Genomic DNA, 13,272 nt, shown 5'->3' with positions numbered 1-13,272 from the left:
ACGACCAATCAACCCTGAGTGCGTACGCAACCTCGCAACAGAATGACGTCTAGTATTGGGTAATTCAACCACCACCACCAACAAGAGTCCGGGAGAGTCGGGCGAGCGAGGGGCCGTTCCTTAATGCGTCATCTTCTTCTGCCTTAGCATACCTAGAGGAGTTGAGTCTGTTAACTAACACGAGAAGCCTCTATTCTTTCGATTTCCACTGCAAACATCAACTTGTTCATGCAAAGGTCTCACTTGTTGAGTTGTTTCAGGGGTTAGCGAGTTGATCAACTCAACTCAACCTCGAGCGCCTATCTAGTCAAAAAGCTAGGTTAACCAAGCAGCATCAAAACACTATCAACAAAACCTATCTACACCGGTACCCGCAAGGCCAACTGTCATGAAGCAAGCACCCACCGTAGTCGCCCTCTTTGCGGCCGCGGCCGCGTCTTTCGCGATCCCCGGCTTCAGAGCATCCAAGCAGCTGCGGATTTCCCACCAATATTCTATCCAACCCTGCACCAGCTGCGTTGGTGATGGCGTTACCGTCCACGATGAGTACAACGAGGTGGCTGAACAGGAGGGCGCGTCGGCGTCGATTCTGAGCTGGTGGGACAACCAGGTCACCGCCGCCGAGGACACACTCGCCTGGCTGGAGAAGATCATTGCCTCCGCTGCGACAAGAGGCAGCAGCAGCAGCAGCAGCAGCAGCAGCAAGAATGCCGGCGATGGCTGTGCCGCCGCCATTGCCGAGTCCACTACCTCCGGCTACATCGACGACGTTCTCGACACGGACTTCATCGAGCAAAAGATAGTCAAGGTTCCCATCCAAAAGGCGGCAAGTCTGCCAGCAGAGACCCTATCGGAAAGGAAAGAGATCCGAAGCAGCGATGACCTTGACCAGCAGTACGGCCACCACGAGCGCGGCGACCCGAGCAAGAGCATCTACGAGCTCATCTCGTCGAATAAGCACACGACGCGGTTCGCCAAGCTGGTCGACGCGCACGCCGACATCAAGGCGCTGCTCTCGGACACGTCGGCGGGGAACGTGACGCTGTTTGTGCCCACTGACCGGGCGTTTGAGCGGCTGCCCAAGCACGGACATGACGACGATGACGATGACAAAAAACCACCGCCGGCCGAGTTCGTGCGGGCTTTGCTGGCGTACCACATCGTGCCTGGGAGGTTCCCGCTGCGCCGGCTAAAGGGGCAGCAGACGGTAGCAACGAACCTATCGCTTTCGTCGCTAGGCTCGCGGCCGCAGCGCGTGCGCGTGAGCCGGAGCGCGATCCCTTTCTTCGGGCCGGCGGCGCGGCTCAACTTCTACAGCCGCGTTGTGTTCGGCGACGTGGGGGCGGCCAACGGCGTGATCCACGCCGTCGACGCGATCCTCGTACCGCCGCCGCGCCAGGCCAAGATCGTCCAGCTGCTCCCCGGCACGTTCAGCACGCTGGCGCTGGCGCTCGAGACGACGGGCGTCGGTCAGGACGATTTGGGGTTTGATACTATTGTGAAGGATGGTGATGAGGGTGACGGGACTCCGCCCCCTCGTACAGGCGGCACGCTGTTCGCGCCGACGAACCACGCCTTTGCCCGGCTCGGTACGCGCACCAACGCGTTCCTGTTCTCGGAGCGCGGCAAGAAGTACCTGCGCGCGCTGCTAAAGTATCACATCGTGGCCAACGAGACGCTGTACTCGGACGCCTTCTACAAGAAGAAGACCGACCACGACCACGACGACAAGAACACGGACTCGGGGTCTCGGGACTCCTGGCACGTCGATCTGCCGTCGCAGCTGCTCGGCAAGCCCATCAGCGTCGACATCAAGCGGTGGTTCTACGTCGTGTCGATCAAGGTCAACGGCTTCGTCAACGTCGCCGTCAAGGACGGCATCGCGCACGACGGCGTTATCCACGTAGTTGACAAGGTGCTGATTCCGCAGCACCACCGCCATCACCCCCGCGGCGGCGACGGCGTTGGTAGCTCCAAGTCCTCCTGCGCGAATGAGGAGGAGGAGGGTGCCATTAAACTTGACGAGCTAAAGGCCCGGCTGGAGCCGTACTTGGAGGAGGATGAATCTGTCGGGCGTGTGGACAGCGGCTATGAAGATCTGTAGGTGCGTGTTAGGCAAGGTCTCCCTGTGTCTCTGCAACGTGAAAAGGGGGCGGGATGCTGGAGTGGGGAAATAAAGAGGAAAACTCAACTCAGCTGTAAAATAAACATTTTGCTTGAATAGGGGATAAATTAGAAAGTGGCGACAAGCAAGCAGCAGTTTATGCGCAGAATGTTGGTTGACCAGAACACCGTCCTGTCATGCATATCCGCGACTGGCAGAGTCAGAAGGGCGGGATGTCTCTCCCAGAGACATCATCAGCCCCTTCACTTCATGGGCGGCCAGCTGCGTCAGCCAGCCATCCAACATCAACCTGCATTCACAGCCCTCGCCCCGCCCTCACCCACATCCACAGCAGCCCATCTCTGCTCTCTGCTCCTTCTCCAGTGCGTTCTCCCATCATCGGCGCAGTACACGCCCAGCTCGTCCAAGAGCACCTCGACCACCCATGTCAAATGTATCTCGCTCTTCCCTCCAAAGTACAACCCCGTTTCTACGACCCCGACATCCCCCCTTGTCCGCGGCACGCGGGTACAGAGCAGATGTAAGTCAAGCAGTTGAGAGAAGACAAGACCGAACGAGGGCTTGGTTACCTGCTTCTGCGGTACGCGCACATGGCCCATGCCGCGGTATCCGCCGGGGCGGGCGGGGCTGAATGTGGAGCGCAGTGAGGCGTCCGAGGGCTTTGTGGTGGTGTGTTCCGTGCCAAATCCGAGCCCTGTCGATGGAGAAGGGCCGTTTCTGTTGTAGTCCATTTTCAGGGTGCTCTCGTCGCCCCCTGTGAACGAGTTGGCTGTTGCTGAGTTGAGAAGCATGATCAGTGGCCCCTCGCGGCTAGGAGAGCGCGTCAGGTGGCGCAAGTAGGAAGAGAGGAGTAGCATGGTGTTGTGCGCGGCTGTTTTGTCGTCACGGCCGGTAAATAGCGTACTGAGCAGGGTGAAAATGTGCGTGACGAGAATTATGTCTGGCAGGGGCAGCGAAGGACAGGAATCCGGCAGAGGCTCTTGCTTCGACATAGGTGTTTTCTCGCTGGATTTCAGGGGCGTCTCCTGACCAGGAGGTGAATTGTTCAGAGGTGACAAGCTGCCATCTTCATCCTTGCTGTCCAAGATCTCCATTTTCGGTGCGGGTTTGATATCGGGCTCGCGAGTTTCCTCCCGCTGCAGTGTTGGCTCGCTCCGGACAGCATCTTTCGACTCCCGGGAACCTTGTGCATCCAGCTCCGACAGGACTTCCAAGAGACCTTCGATATCAAACACCCTCGCAATAGAGATGTCCTCAAGACACCAGTGAACCCTGTCGCGAACATTCTCGAGTCCCCCGTCTTGCAGGGCCGCAACTTGGCCGACGATGACTTCGCGCAGCTTCGGCAGCAGCACTCGTGCAGGCAAGGTTGTGACAATTATGGCACGAGGCCGAGCTGGTACAGGGGCGCCGGGCGCCGTCCTAGCTAACAAGCGCGCAACTGTTTGCAAGCCAATCTAGACAGAACAAGACGTGAGCATAGAGGCACCAACTCCTCAACTGTCTGTCCCGTCGACAAAACCTAGGCCATCTCCCACGGCATAAAAAAAATAGACAGCAAGGCAGAGAGAAACGCACCAAGAGTCCTATCTCGTCATCCTCGGCGCTCACACCGACGACCGACCCGCGCTCAAAGCCGCCGAGGAGCACATACTCGTCGAGCTCGCTGCAGCCGGTCAAGATGTTTCCGCGACGCCTGAGGCTGTCCTTTCTCTCCACGGCCTTCTCGAGGAGGATCGACGCCGGGACGGGCTCCAACGGGGCTTCTTCGACTGGGTCCATAGCCCGCATTTTCGCTTCCTCCCTCAAATTTCGAGAGGCGGGCGGGGAGTAGAGAGAACCTGAGGCGGATTTGCTTCAACTATGTCATTCGAGGTCAAATGGATAGACGCAGTCATTTCCCCAAGAAACTCCCCATCCCCAAAAGCGTGTCAGCAGTGCGGAGGGCGAGAAAGGGCGTCTCTTTAGGTCCAAAGGTAAAAGGTCGAAGCAGGATGCATGCATTCACGGAACGTCCTCCATCCATTCATTCAGCCGATTTCTGTTGACAACCAAACCTAAAGTATAATTCAACCGTCAGCGCCCCCTCCTCCCTCCAAAAAATAAATAAATAAAATAAAATCTCTCTATGAATCTGAGAGTCTATGAGCAAGCTCATAAGGGCACACACAATAGCGCCCTCACTGGGCCTGAACTTACCTTTCGCGATTCTCAAGCACTAGTTAGTTAAGCGTCTTCTGACCCTCGCAATCCACGACACCAAGGCAAACAATCGTCACGTCCCCGGAACTGCAGTAACGAATATTGCCATCTGCCCGGTATTCGCAGCGCTGTCTGGGACTGAGTCGTGAGGTTCAGCTCTCTCTGTTGACCACAATTGCATGCAGATGGGGAGATGGTGGGAAGGCCGGGACGTCCCAGCCCAAATGTGGGCCTTGGACACAGACCCCACTTGCCCGCCTTTTTCTTGATACGGATACTCAGCAAACGCCTCTAGTAGACTGCATCACGGTCAGAGTTAAAAAGCACATCATGAAAACTTTCGTTCAGTCTTGCCAGCCCCGACAGCATGCCCAAGGTGTCTAGGTAGGTACATCAAACAAACGCCCCGTGGTTCGTTCATTGTGTCGACATTAAGAGACGAGTGAAAAAGTAAGAACAGGACCATGTCTCCGAACGATGTACTAAAGCCGCCTTACTCCCATTCCGTTTCGACTACGTACGAATCTACCGTCGGTAAGGTAGGCAGCTAGTACCCTTTATGTACTCAATCCACCCCCTTATGCTATCCCCGGGTGTTAATTCCACCTTCCGGACCTCGCTCATTCTCCACCCGCCCCTAAACAACATTGAAACGCACTTTCTCCGTATAGGCAAAGGAACCGAAAAGGAAAAAAAGAAACCCGCAGACCAGTGGACCACAACCACACCCGTCGCGTCTCATGTATGGTGGAACCACTGAAAAGGGGGACACACCATCGTTGTGCATCCCCGACGAGATAGCCAGGCGTGCCCGAGTTTACGCCACAATCCTCTCTTGTTTGCTGCTCCGGAAGAGGCACCAACAAAATTTGTACATAGAATTCTCCATTCGACATTATTCCTGTGCCCGTGGAGTGTCGACGAAAAGGGCGAGGGTGTAAGTAGAGAAGGTTGATTTCGTGTGGGTGGTTCGACTGCCCACTAGACGCTAAGCTAGGGAGGACTAGCTGCGCTCCGCAAAACTAAAACATGCTGTTCGTAGAGTCAATTCGTAGGGTATGTGAAGCTTAGGATGCTGGCCCTCGGTGTTGCTGGCTCCCGACTCTCTGTGAAGCCGCTTACGATCGAGGCATCCCTCGTCGAAATATCCAGGCGTGTTTCTAGACCGCGGTACCAGGAGCATTAGTCCCCATATCGGTGCTTGGAGGGTTGTTCTGCCGTGCGCGGCGTCCGCCCTTCAGACTCTTCATTCGGCCTAGGATGCCACTGGGCTTCGGTTGCGACTCTTCGGCACTCATAGTGGCGTCGGTCGTGACTCTGCGCTCCAAGCTGTATCCCTTGGGACTGGCAGGTGACACCCGGTTCCCATTGGAATCCATATTCCGCACGTTGAATGCCTCTTCCCCTTTCTTGCCTTGCTCGAATTCGGAAAAGAAGGGATTGGACTCATTGGCCGGCGTCTGCATGCTGGCAGATGTTTGATTCCAGCTGTCCGAGGGCGATCTCCGAGAGGCATAGTAACCATCCGGATGTGCCATCCTTCCCGATGGCTGGTAGTCGCGGCCGCCACGGTTGATGTTGCGGATCCGCTGGGCGAGCGACTTCTTTCGCTGCAGTCCTTCGTTGTCGGCTTCTTCCTCTTGGCGTTTCTGAATTGCGGTACGCGCGGCCGGAGTGCCCTCCAAGAACGTAGAGGTGCCAAGACCCATGCTTTCATCGCCATGCAGGATGCTGCTGCGGCTGAGCGGGTCAAAGATACGCGCTTCGCCCTTGCTGGGGGGCGGATAGTCAGCCAATTCCAACCGGTCTTTGCCGCTTGCCGACCACTCTTTGAATGCCTCATCGTCGTGTTGCCCAAGAAAGGCCGCATGGTCTGGCCGGACGTTCAGTGGCCCAGAACCGCCGAGCACGTTGTTCAGCGAATCCTTGGGGAACGCCTCCATAGGGGCACGCCGGCTGCCCTGCTTGTTTCGATGCGGGTTGAGGGCATCAAAGGGGCCATCATGGTGGAACACTGTAATCCAGGTATCAGCAATGATCAGAAATGGCAGCGGCAACGAGACACATACTTCCGGTTCCGTAGATGCTGGTCGCATCTAGCTGGTCGATGATGTCGAGCTTGCGGTTTGGAGGCTTCTTATCCCGATCCCTATTATCGCGTTGCCGACGAGCTTCTCGGTCACGTCGCCTGAGCTCGCGCAGCTTCTTTTCTTCTTCGGTGGTCGGCTTCTCGCGGTCCACAGCAGAGGACTCCGAGTTCCTGCGCGGGCGGCGGTCGGACCGCCTTTGAGGTGAACGGGAAGGATCGGGTAGAGCAGAGCCTTCCCCATTTGCTTGCATCTTGCGCCGTAGAGCTTCTTCTTGCGAGCGCGTTGGGCGGTGATTAGGTGGTGGTCCTCTGCGGCTGGTGGGCAGCAAGTCGTCCCGGCCTGGAGGAGGTGGACCTCGACGGCCCATTTGTGGCGGCCTCACCGCATCTGGCTTGGGCGGTCCGAGCGGAGGAGACACCTGGTAAGGCGGGGGGGCTTTCTGATCATCAAGAGTCAAGGAGCCCTACGGACACTTTATTAGTTCTGGGCTATGACGAGTTGAAGATAAGGAGATGCAATGTCAGGGCGAGGTGCGCGGTCTGCGACTGCTGCGCTGGAAAGGGAATGGAAGCACATACAAATATGTCTTCAGCCGTGGGCGACGACGGTTTCTTGTCGAGAGGCGACATGGTATCTGATGCCGCTTTGATGTTCGGTAAGCTGGGTCTTGCCGCGACAGAGGGGTCGAGAAATGGATTTCGCGATAAAGGGCGCGGAGGGGGGTCGTCGAAAGGCGAGGCGGGGCTTGCAGCGAGAGCCGGCGATACGGCGCGGTTGCGAAATGGATTGTTAGAGGAAAGGTTGAGGGTCAAGCCAGCAGATCGTAGATCTAAATGTCCAAGGCGCGGCAAAATGGCCCAAAACGTCAGTAATTGATCAGACAAGGAACGGTGGGTTTGGCCATCGGCACCGTGCATGCGAATGACGACTGTGATAGGGACATGAAACAGCAATCTCTTTTACATGACACAACCGGCTCAAGAGAACTGGGAGCCCACAAATGCCCAGGCGCCAAAAGACCCCGATCAACAGGAAAACTGGGAAGTTGGAAAACAAAAGACCAGGCACGTCTGCGTCGGTGCGAGGATCTACCCCTCTGCCACTCTGGCACACAATCGGGGGGACAGGACTGGGGGGGGGGCGGAGGCAAGGCAAGGGGAACGGCTGGCAGATAACGCCAGGGTATATCATCTGTCGAGTGACTGGGCTCTAGCTCACCTGTTTGCTCTGGTTGGGTAGCCGCCATCGTGGACAGCGACGCAAGAATGCGCGTATGCGAAGCTATGCACGTCTCCTGTTTGGCTTTGCAGCCGGCGGTGGTTGTTGTCGTAGCGATTGCTCCGGTGGTGGGCTCCGCGCTGGTCTGGTAGGTGGTGAGTAGTGGCCGGTAGTACGGTAGTACTGCGTAAAAAGACGGGAGGTCTAGTGGGAGGCTTGAATTCCTTTAGGTGCCCTGGGCAAGCGTCATACCAGATAAGCAATCGTTCCGACACGGGTGTGCTTGCAGGTTGTAGCCGTGGGTCTTGATCGCTATTCTTCCTTTTCGTCTTTTCTTTTTTTCTTTTTCGTCGCACCTAAATTGACCAACAGGCAACAGAGTTCGGTCCTGTTAACAACATAAATGGTGCTAGACAAGCTAAGTTTCGCTGGGGCTTTCGAGAGACTGATAACGGCTGCGCGTTGTGCCCTCTGTGCCCTCTTTGTGCCGTGGTGGATCGGCTGGTTTTGCCACGCGGTGCCTTTCACCCCTTATCCCTCTGTGAAGGGATGCCGAGTAGCGCCCGCGACCTGCACCGGCTGCGTTTGGCGCTGGGGCACTTGGGGCGCTGGGCGATGGCGTCGGTTTGGAGACGAGAGCTCAGACGATGTGGGATGCCGGGAAGGATGATTCACTACAGGATGCAAGCCGATTCCGCAAAATGCAATACTGGTCGGTGTCTGGCTCGTCGCGTTGCAAGCAATCGGAAGGCCTTTGGCTCCAAACGAATGAGATGACGGCTAACAAGTCCCGACAAAACAACCAAGGTCCTGCAGTGTGCCGACAATGCCGTCAACTTTTCTTGCTGCGCGCCCCGGTGTGAAGGGATCGAGGCGCAGGCGTTTATTTCCCGAGTCGGGTGCTTTGGTTCGCTTTGAACAGGAGTTTGGGATGCGGGACAGCAAACTCTTTCGGGTCGGTTTATTTAGCTGGCTCGGTCGCGGTAAGCAGGACGGCACGGACGGGGCCTTGAACCTAGGCCACCTCGCGATCGTAGTCGGAACCTAGGATGTTCAAGGCAAGGCTAACTATTCGATGATGGTGTTTCTAGCGAAGGTGAGTGATTACTGCGGGTGATTTGGACGACTCTTCCAGTCTCGAGCTGGCAACTCCCTGGAACCTCTGGCGGGGGGGTGTTTGGAAGCTAGGACTTGAGAGTTTGTTTGTCGGTTCAACTTACAGTGTGCAGCGACCATCCAACCAGGCTGCCTTGGGGGAGCCTTCCTGCCAACTGCGCCGAAGAAATTGCGATAGGACCTGAGCTCGATGGTGCAGTGGATCGGTGGAGACAAGTGGAAGACCGTAAACCACCAAAAGCTAGCCTGAGGTACCTTAGGGCGTGCAGCGGTGTGTGGTAAAGTGAACAATGTGGTGCATTCGCAGTGCGTTTCGTGCCAGGCCAGGTTTCGACACGAGCTTCCGGCAGGTAACGAGTCGTTGTGGGCTGTCGAAAACGAGGAGCCAGAATAGCTGGATAGAACCGTGTGCCAGCAGGCGGTTGTGTACTGTATGTATGTGCTTCGTACTAGCACCTCAAGAGCGACGTAGAATAAATACTGCAATATTCAGATGCAGTCAGGTAAGTTAACCTGGTAAACTCTTTCCCCTCGTTGCGGGAGGAGGCGGTCGTTGATTATTGTGCAGAGAGAAAGAATGGAGCAGAGCAGCTGACATGCCCATGAAGTCGTCGGGGTGTTTAATAATGATAAATAACAAATAAATAAAAGAGCTGAATGTCATGACTGAATACGGACGGACCAGTACTGTGCCTTTCTCGGCAGCCTAGGGTTTGGCGGCATCAGGAACATCACTTGCCCCTTCCCGTCAGGTCGCATTCCACAACGAGTTACCGTCTTTCTCGACTCCCCTGCCCCTTGCTTCGACCCCGTATTCTCGGAGAACATACATACTATGTAGAAAGACGGGAGCCACAGGGGCCGAATACGGAATTACAGTTTCCCATTGCCCTTCGCTGCACTTAAATCTTTAGGTGGCTCTGCCGACCACAATCGAGTCCATTGACAACGGCGACAAAATCTAATCAAGGCACCAGCGTTCCAAGACTCAGAATTGCGCACCTGAGTCCCGTCTAATCAGGAACTGTCCGAATCCTAATCAAGACTCAACGAAGACGAGCCACGTCGCCCGAGTGGTGAACCTCAGTTGCCTATACCTGTGCTACGCTACGAACAACCTAACCTCCTAGCGGGAAGGGAACCATGAATGAACTGGTTGCCCCACAGCACTGGGCCCTGTCTGCACCATTGCAGGTGGGCGCTCGGGAAGTTGGAACCCAAACTCGTCGTTGCAGAAGCCGTCGCCCCTCAGCCAGTCGTCTCTCTGGTAGCCGGTGCCGATGGTGACGAACACCACACCTGATTGCCTCGATATTAGTCGCGGCCGTTGTTGGGTCGTTTCAGCCAATGCACTGCTCGGCACGCCATCAACTGCCCTACCACAGAACCTGTATATCACCTTTACTTTCTGAACTCTCTAGGTACTGGTAGGTTCTTAGCCTCGCGTGTATGGCTTCTCCTTTTGAGTACCGACGCCGGCGCTCGGATGGCATCGCCCCGCATACATTGCAGATAACCCGCAACTCCCCTTCCCAAAACATCTGGCGCGGTCCAGGCCATCAATAAGAGCGGTCTGTTGGCAATAACCGGCATGTCTACACATTACATGCTCCCAGGGAGTCTGCTCTCGACCATTACATGGGGTGGCAATGTTATTTCTCCAGTGTCTGAAGGGAAAACCTGGAACATACCCATGAGAAGTTCACATTCCCATGCTGCTGCTCCGCCTTTTATCCCGCAGGCCATCGTCAAAAAGAAGACGACATTCAGGTTGGGCCGGTGAACGGTAGCGTTGGTTGGGCGTCGAACACCACAGCCACAACCGCAACTGCAACCGGGAACATGGACGGGTTGGGGGACCCTTGACAGCGCCAAGCCCGAGGACCCTGAAGAGAGAGAGGGGAACCTTGGGGGGGCAACTACCCTCAAAAATGGGGGGTGCAAAGCAAGCCGGCAACAAGCTGCAACAGGGGGGTTAACCTGCACATCCCATTTTTGAGGGCAGTTGAAGGGGTTCCATGGCTTGAGTGGCTTATCAGCTGCCCAGCTGCATAAAGGGGCCATTTTTTTCATGTCAACCACTCACCCACCTCTCTCCAGTTGTGGGGAACGATCTTCGTTATGTTGGCGTGGCGAGGCGAGGATGGGGTTTTGGCTGAGAATATATAATTCGGATTATTACACAACAGCCTCAAGCACCTCGGTATTGAAGGGTGTTGGTACTGAAAACGGGTAACGTGTTCTATACATATCGAGCTTGCTTTGCCAAGCGACACTAGTAACTGTACAAAGGCACTACCTTACTCAGGGACTGAAGAAACCAGCAGCCTCAACTAGATCCCAAGCAATACTAGAATATACGAAGAGCCCTACTTCATTTCCGTCCAACAAGGCCCTTTTTTTTTTTTTTTTTTTTTTTTAATAAACCACTCTCTAGGGATAGGGAAACAATGACTTGATTCTTGGCGCTCATTCTGTGTCGGGTGCCGTCTCGTCACTAGGGCAGTAGGAGAGGCGTCGGTAGGTCGGGTCCGAGCAGCTCCTCAGCTGTTCCAATATCGATGCCCCCCTGAGGAGCCCAGAGCTGTCCTGTTACTGACATGTCAAGTTTGCCGACCTAGTCTATCAGGCTCCCTGCTGCTACGTCTGGCTCAACGGCTGGATAACATAGAATCAGTTTTTGCAGTCATTTCAGGTAACTTTCGCGAGAAAAGAAGTAGAGAGAAAGAAGATAAAAAGATATACAAGAAGATAAACAGACAGACAGACAGACAGACAGACAACCGACAGAGGAAGAGAGAAAAAGTCTTACCGTGGCCAATATTCCAAAACTTTTCGAAGCCTACCGATCACGTTATTTAGGTCCGCATGAAGCTCGGGTGCACAATCGACACGATAACGCCCTTGTCCTTCAGCTCCAGGGCGAGAAACCTGCCGACCATGTTGAGCCCCGCCTTGCTCCCGTGGTGTCCAAAATTTCCCTAGGCGTGGAGGCGGAGTGCCACGCTGCCCGACTCGGACGACACCAGCACCACCTTGGCCCCTCGGGCAGCATCCCCGCGTGGAACAGCCCGTGGACAATTATGACTGGAGAGATGGCGCAGACCTTGTACATGAGGACCTCTCTATCCTCTTTGGGGGCCTTGGAGATCTCGTTGGGGGCCTTGGACACCTTGGCGGAAAAGTCTTCTGGCTGAAAAATGCCCGCCAAGATGATCTGTGTTGGGGGATTATGGGTTCGTTCAGTAAACACACACACACACACATACACACACTGTGGTGAATCAGTAGCAACAAAGGTGTATAGGTAACGGAGAGGGAGAAGGAAAAAAGGGAAACGGAGCAAAGTAACAAAGACAGGAACGGGGAGAGGGAAAAAAAGACGAGAGAAGGCTTCCTTACCACCACGTCGAAAGTTTTCTGGCCCAGACCCTCGAGCTGCTGTACAAGCTCCACGCCGACATCCCTTTTCTTGTTCAGGTTCAGCATCAACCACTTGACTTTGTCGGGGTGAGGATTCTCTGCAGGGAGCGTCCGCCCGGTTGCAACGATCTTCTTGGCTCCCCCTATTACGTATCACCTCATGAGGGCCAACCCGAGACCTCGAGTACCGCCGATAATCAACACACTTCCAACCTCCGTGGCGGTAGGTTCGACCTCCATAGTGATAGGCTCGACCTCCATAGCGGTAGGCTCAGCCTCCGCTGTCATCGAGCCGTCGCTTATACCGGTATCGTCGGAACTTGAGTTTGCTGGGCTCGGCTCAGAGGCCATGGTGCAGGATTTGACTTGTTTGACTCTGGTCGTAGTGCAGCAAGCAGATTGACTGAAAAATTATCGAACTGTGCTATACAGTCGGGGATATAATCAGACAGGCAATAGATGGGATACAGCTACGAGGTGTTTGGGTGAAGAGGCCAAGCCCTCCGATGAGTCCCAGGGACGGGTGGTCACCTAGGCGTGGACCCTCTCCTTCGTGTTTGTTTGTGGGGAACTGCGAACGGCATTAGAAACATTTAGGTAACCTGGAGGGGGTTTGAAGCCATCTATCTATCTTTCCCCTTGACTCGTTCAGGACAGGAGGCAATCGCGTTGGCTTGAGTAAGGCAGGGACCATAACCAACTAACCCACGCCAAACTGTCTACGTCCATATTGCTCTATGATCCTACACTCAGTTGTTATTGCTATCTAGTTTAGGACGTGAGAGGGATATCTGTTGGATAGCACACTAATGTTGACTCTGTATTAAGGGGCCGTCTTGTCCCCACGCGCATGACAATGTTACGAGAGCATCCAACATCTCTATCTCTACTAAAGTAACTAGGCAAGGCACTTGAAGTATTCGTGTCGCTAGCTGTGAATACATGGACATTGGTTGACTTTTTGTTGAAAATATGATGCCACTCTATGGCTCTAGTCAAACTATTACCTTACAGACGCGGTCTTGTCAACAGAGTTAGACGCAGAGCCCAATGTCAAGGGGCAGTGAAAATAGACATTCAATACCCGGTCCTGGAGCT

At 55.0% G+C, this 13,272-nt stretch overlaps 4 protein-coding genes across 4 annotated transcripts; 1 reads left to right on the top strand and 3 right to left on the bottom strand.

Moving 5' to 3' along the window:
* Positions 1–910: 910 nt before the first annotated feature.
* On the top strand, positions 911–2,104 carry B0T26DRAFT_657488 (Fasciclin domain-containing protein; the record flags this gene model as incomplete). Its single annotated transcript, XM_060438789.1, has 3 exons — positions 911–1,465; positions 1,517–1,963; positions 2,003–2,104. Coding segments are annotated over 3 exons (1,104 nt in total), but the record flags the coding sequence as incomplete, so codon positions are not given.
* Positions 2,105–2,415: 311 nt separating this feature from the next.
* Positions 2,416–3,889, bottom strand: B0T26DRAFT_629238 (uncharacterized protein; the record flags this gene model as incomplete). Its single annotated transcript, XM_060436249.1, has 2 exons — positions 2,416–3,582; positions 3,704–3,889. Coding segments are annotated over 2 exons (1,353 nt in total), but the record flags the coding sequence as incomplete, so codon positions are not given.
* A 1,466-nt stretch (positions 3,890–5,355) lies between these two features.
* B0T26DRAFT_501182 (Pal1 cell morphology protein-domain-containing protein) lies at positions 5,356–7,624 on the bottom strand. Its single transcript, XM_060435374.1, has 3 exons — positions 6,996–7,624; positions 6,397–6,880; positions 5,356–6,341 (listed from the first exon to the last, which is right to left on the bottom strand). Exons 1-3 carry the CDS (start codon positions 7,332–7,334, stop codon positions 5,488–5,490), a joined length of 1,677 nt encoding a protein of 558 aa, XP_060290347.1. The 5' UTR covers positions 7,335–7,624; the 3' UTR covers positions 5,356–5,487.
* Positions 7,625–11,609: 3,985 nt separating this feature from the next.
* On the bottom strand, positions 11,610–12,525 carry B0T26DRAFT_757032 (uncharacterized protein; the record flags this gene model as incomplete). Its single annotated transcript, XM_060446194.1, has 4 exons — positions 11,610–11,732; positions 11,858–11,968; positions 12,154–12,317; positions 12,381–12,525. The coding sequence occupies 4 exons, from the start codon at positions 12,523–12,525 to the stop codon at positions 11,610–11,612; spliced, it is 543 nt and encodes a 180-aa protein (XP_060290346.1).
* Between the last annotated feature and the right edge of the window lie 747 nt (positions 12,526–13,272).

Source organism: Lasiosphaeria miniovina (genome assembly GCF_030549165.1).
Source record: "Lasiosphaeria miniovina strain SMH2392-1A chromosome Unknown B0T26scaffold_8, whole genome shotgun sequence".
NCBI lineage: Eukaryota > Fungi > Ascomycota > Sordariomycetes > Sordariales > Lasiosphaeriaceae > Lasiosphaeria > Lasiosphaeria miniovina.
The sequence above is the reverse complement of the archived record's forward strand: the minus strand, read 5'-3'. Positions and strand labels throughout refer to the sequence as shown.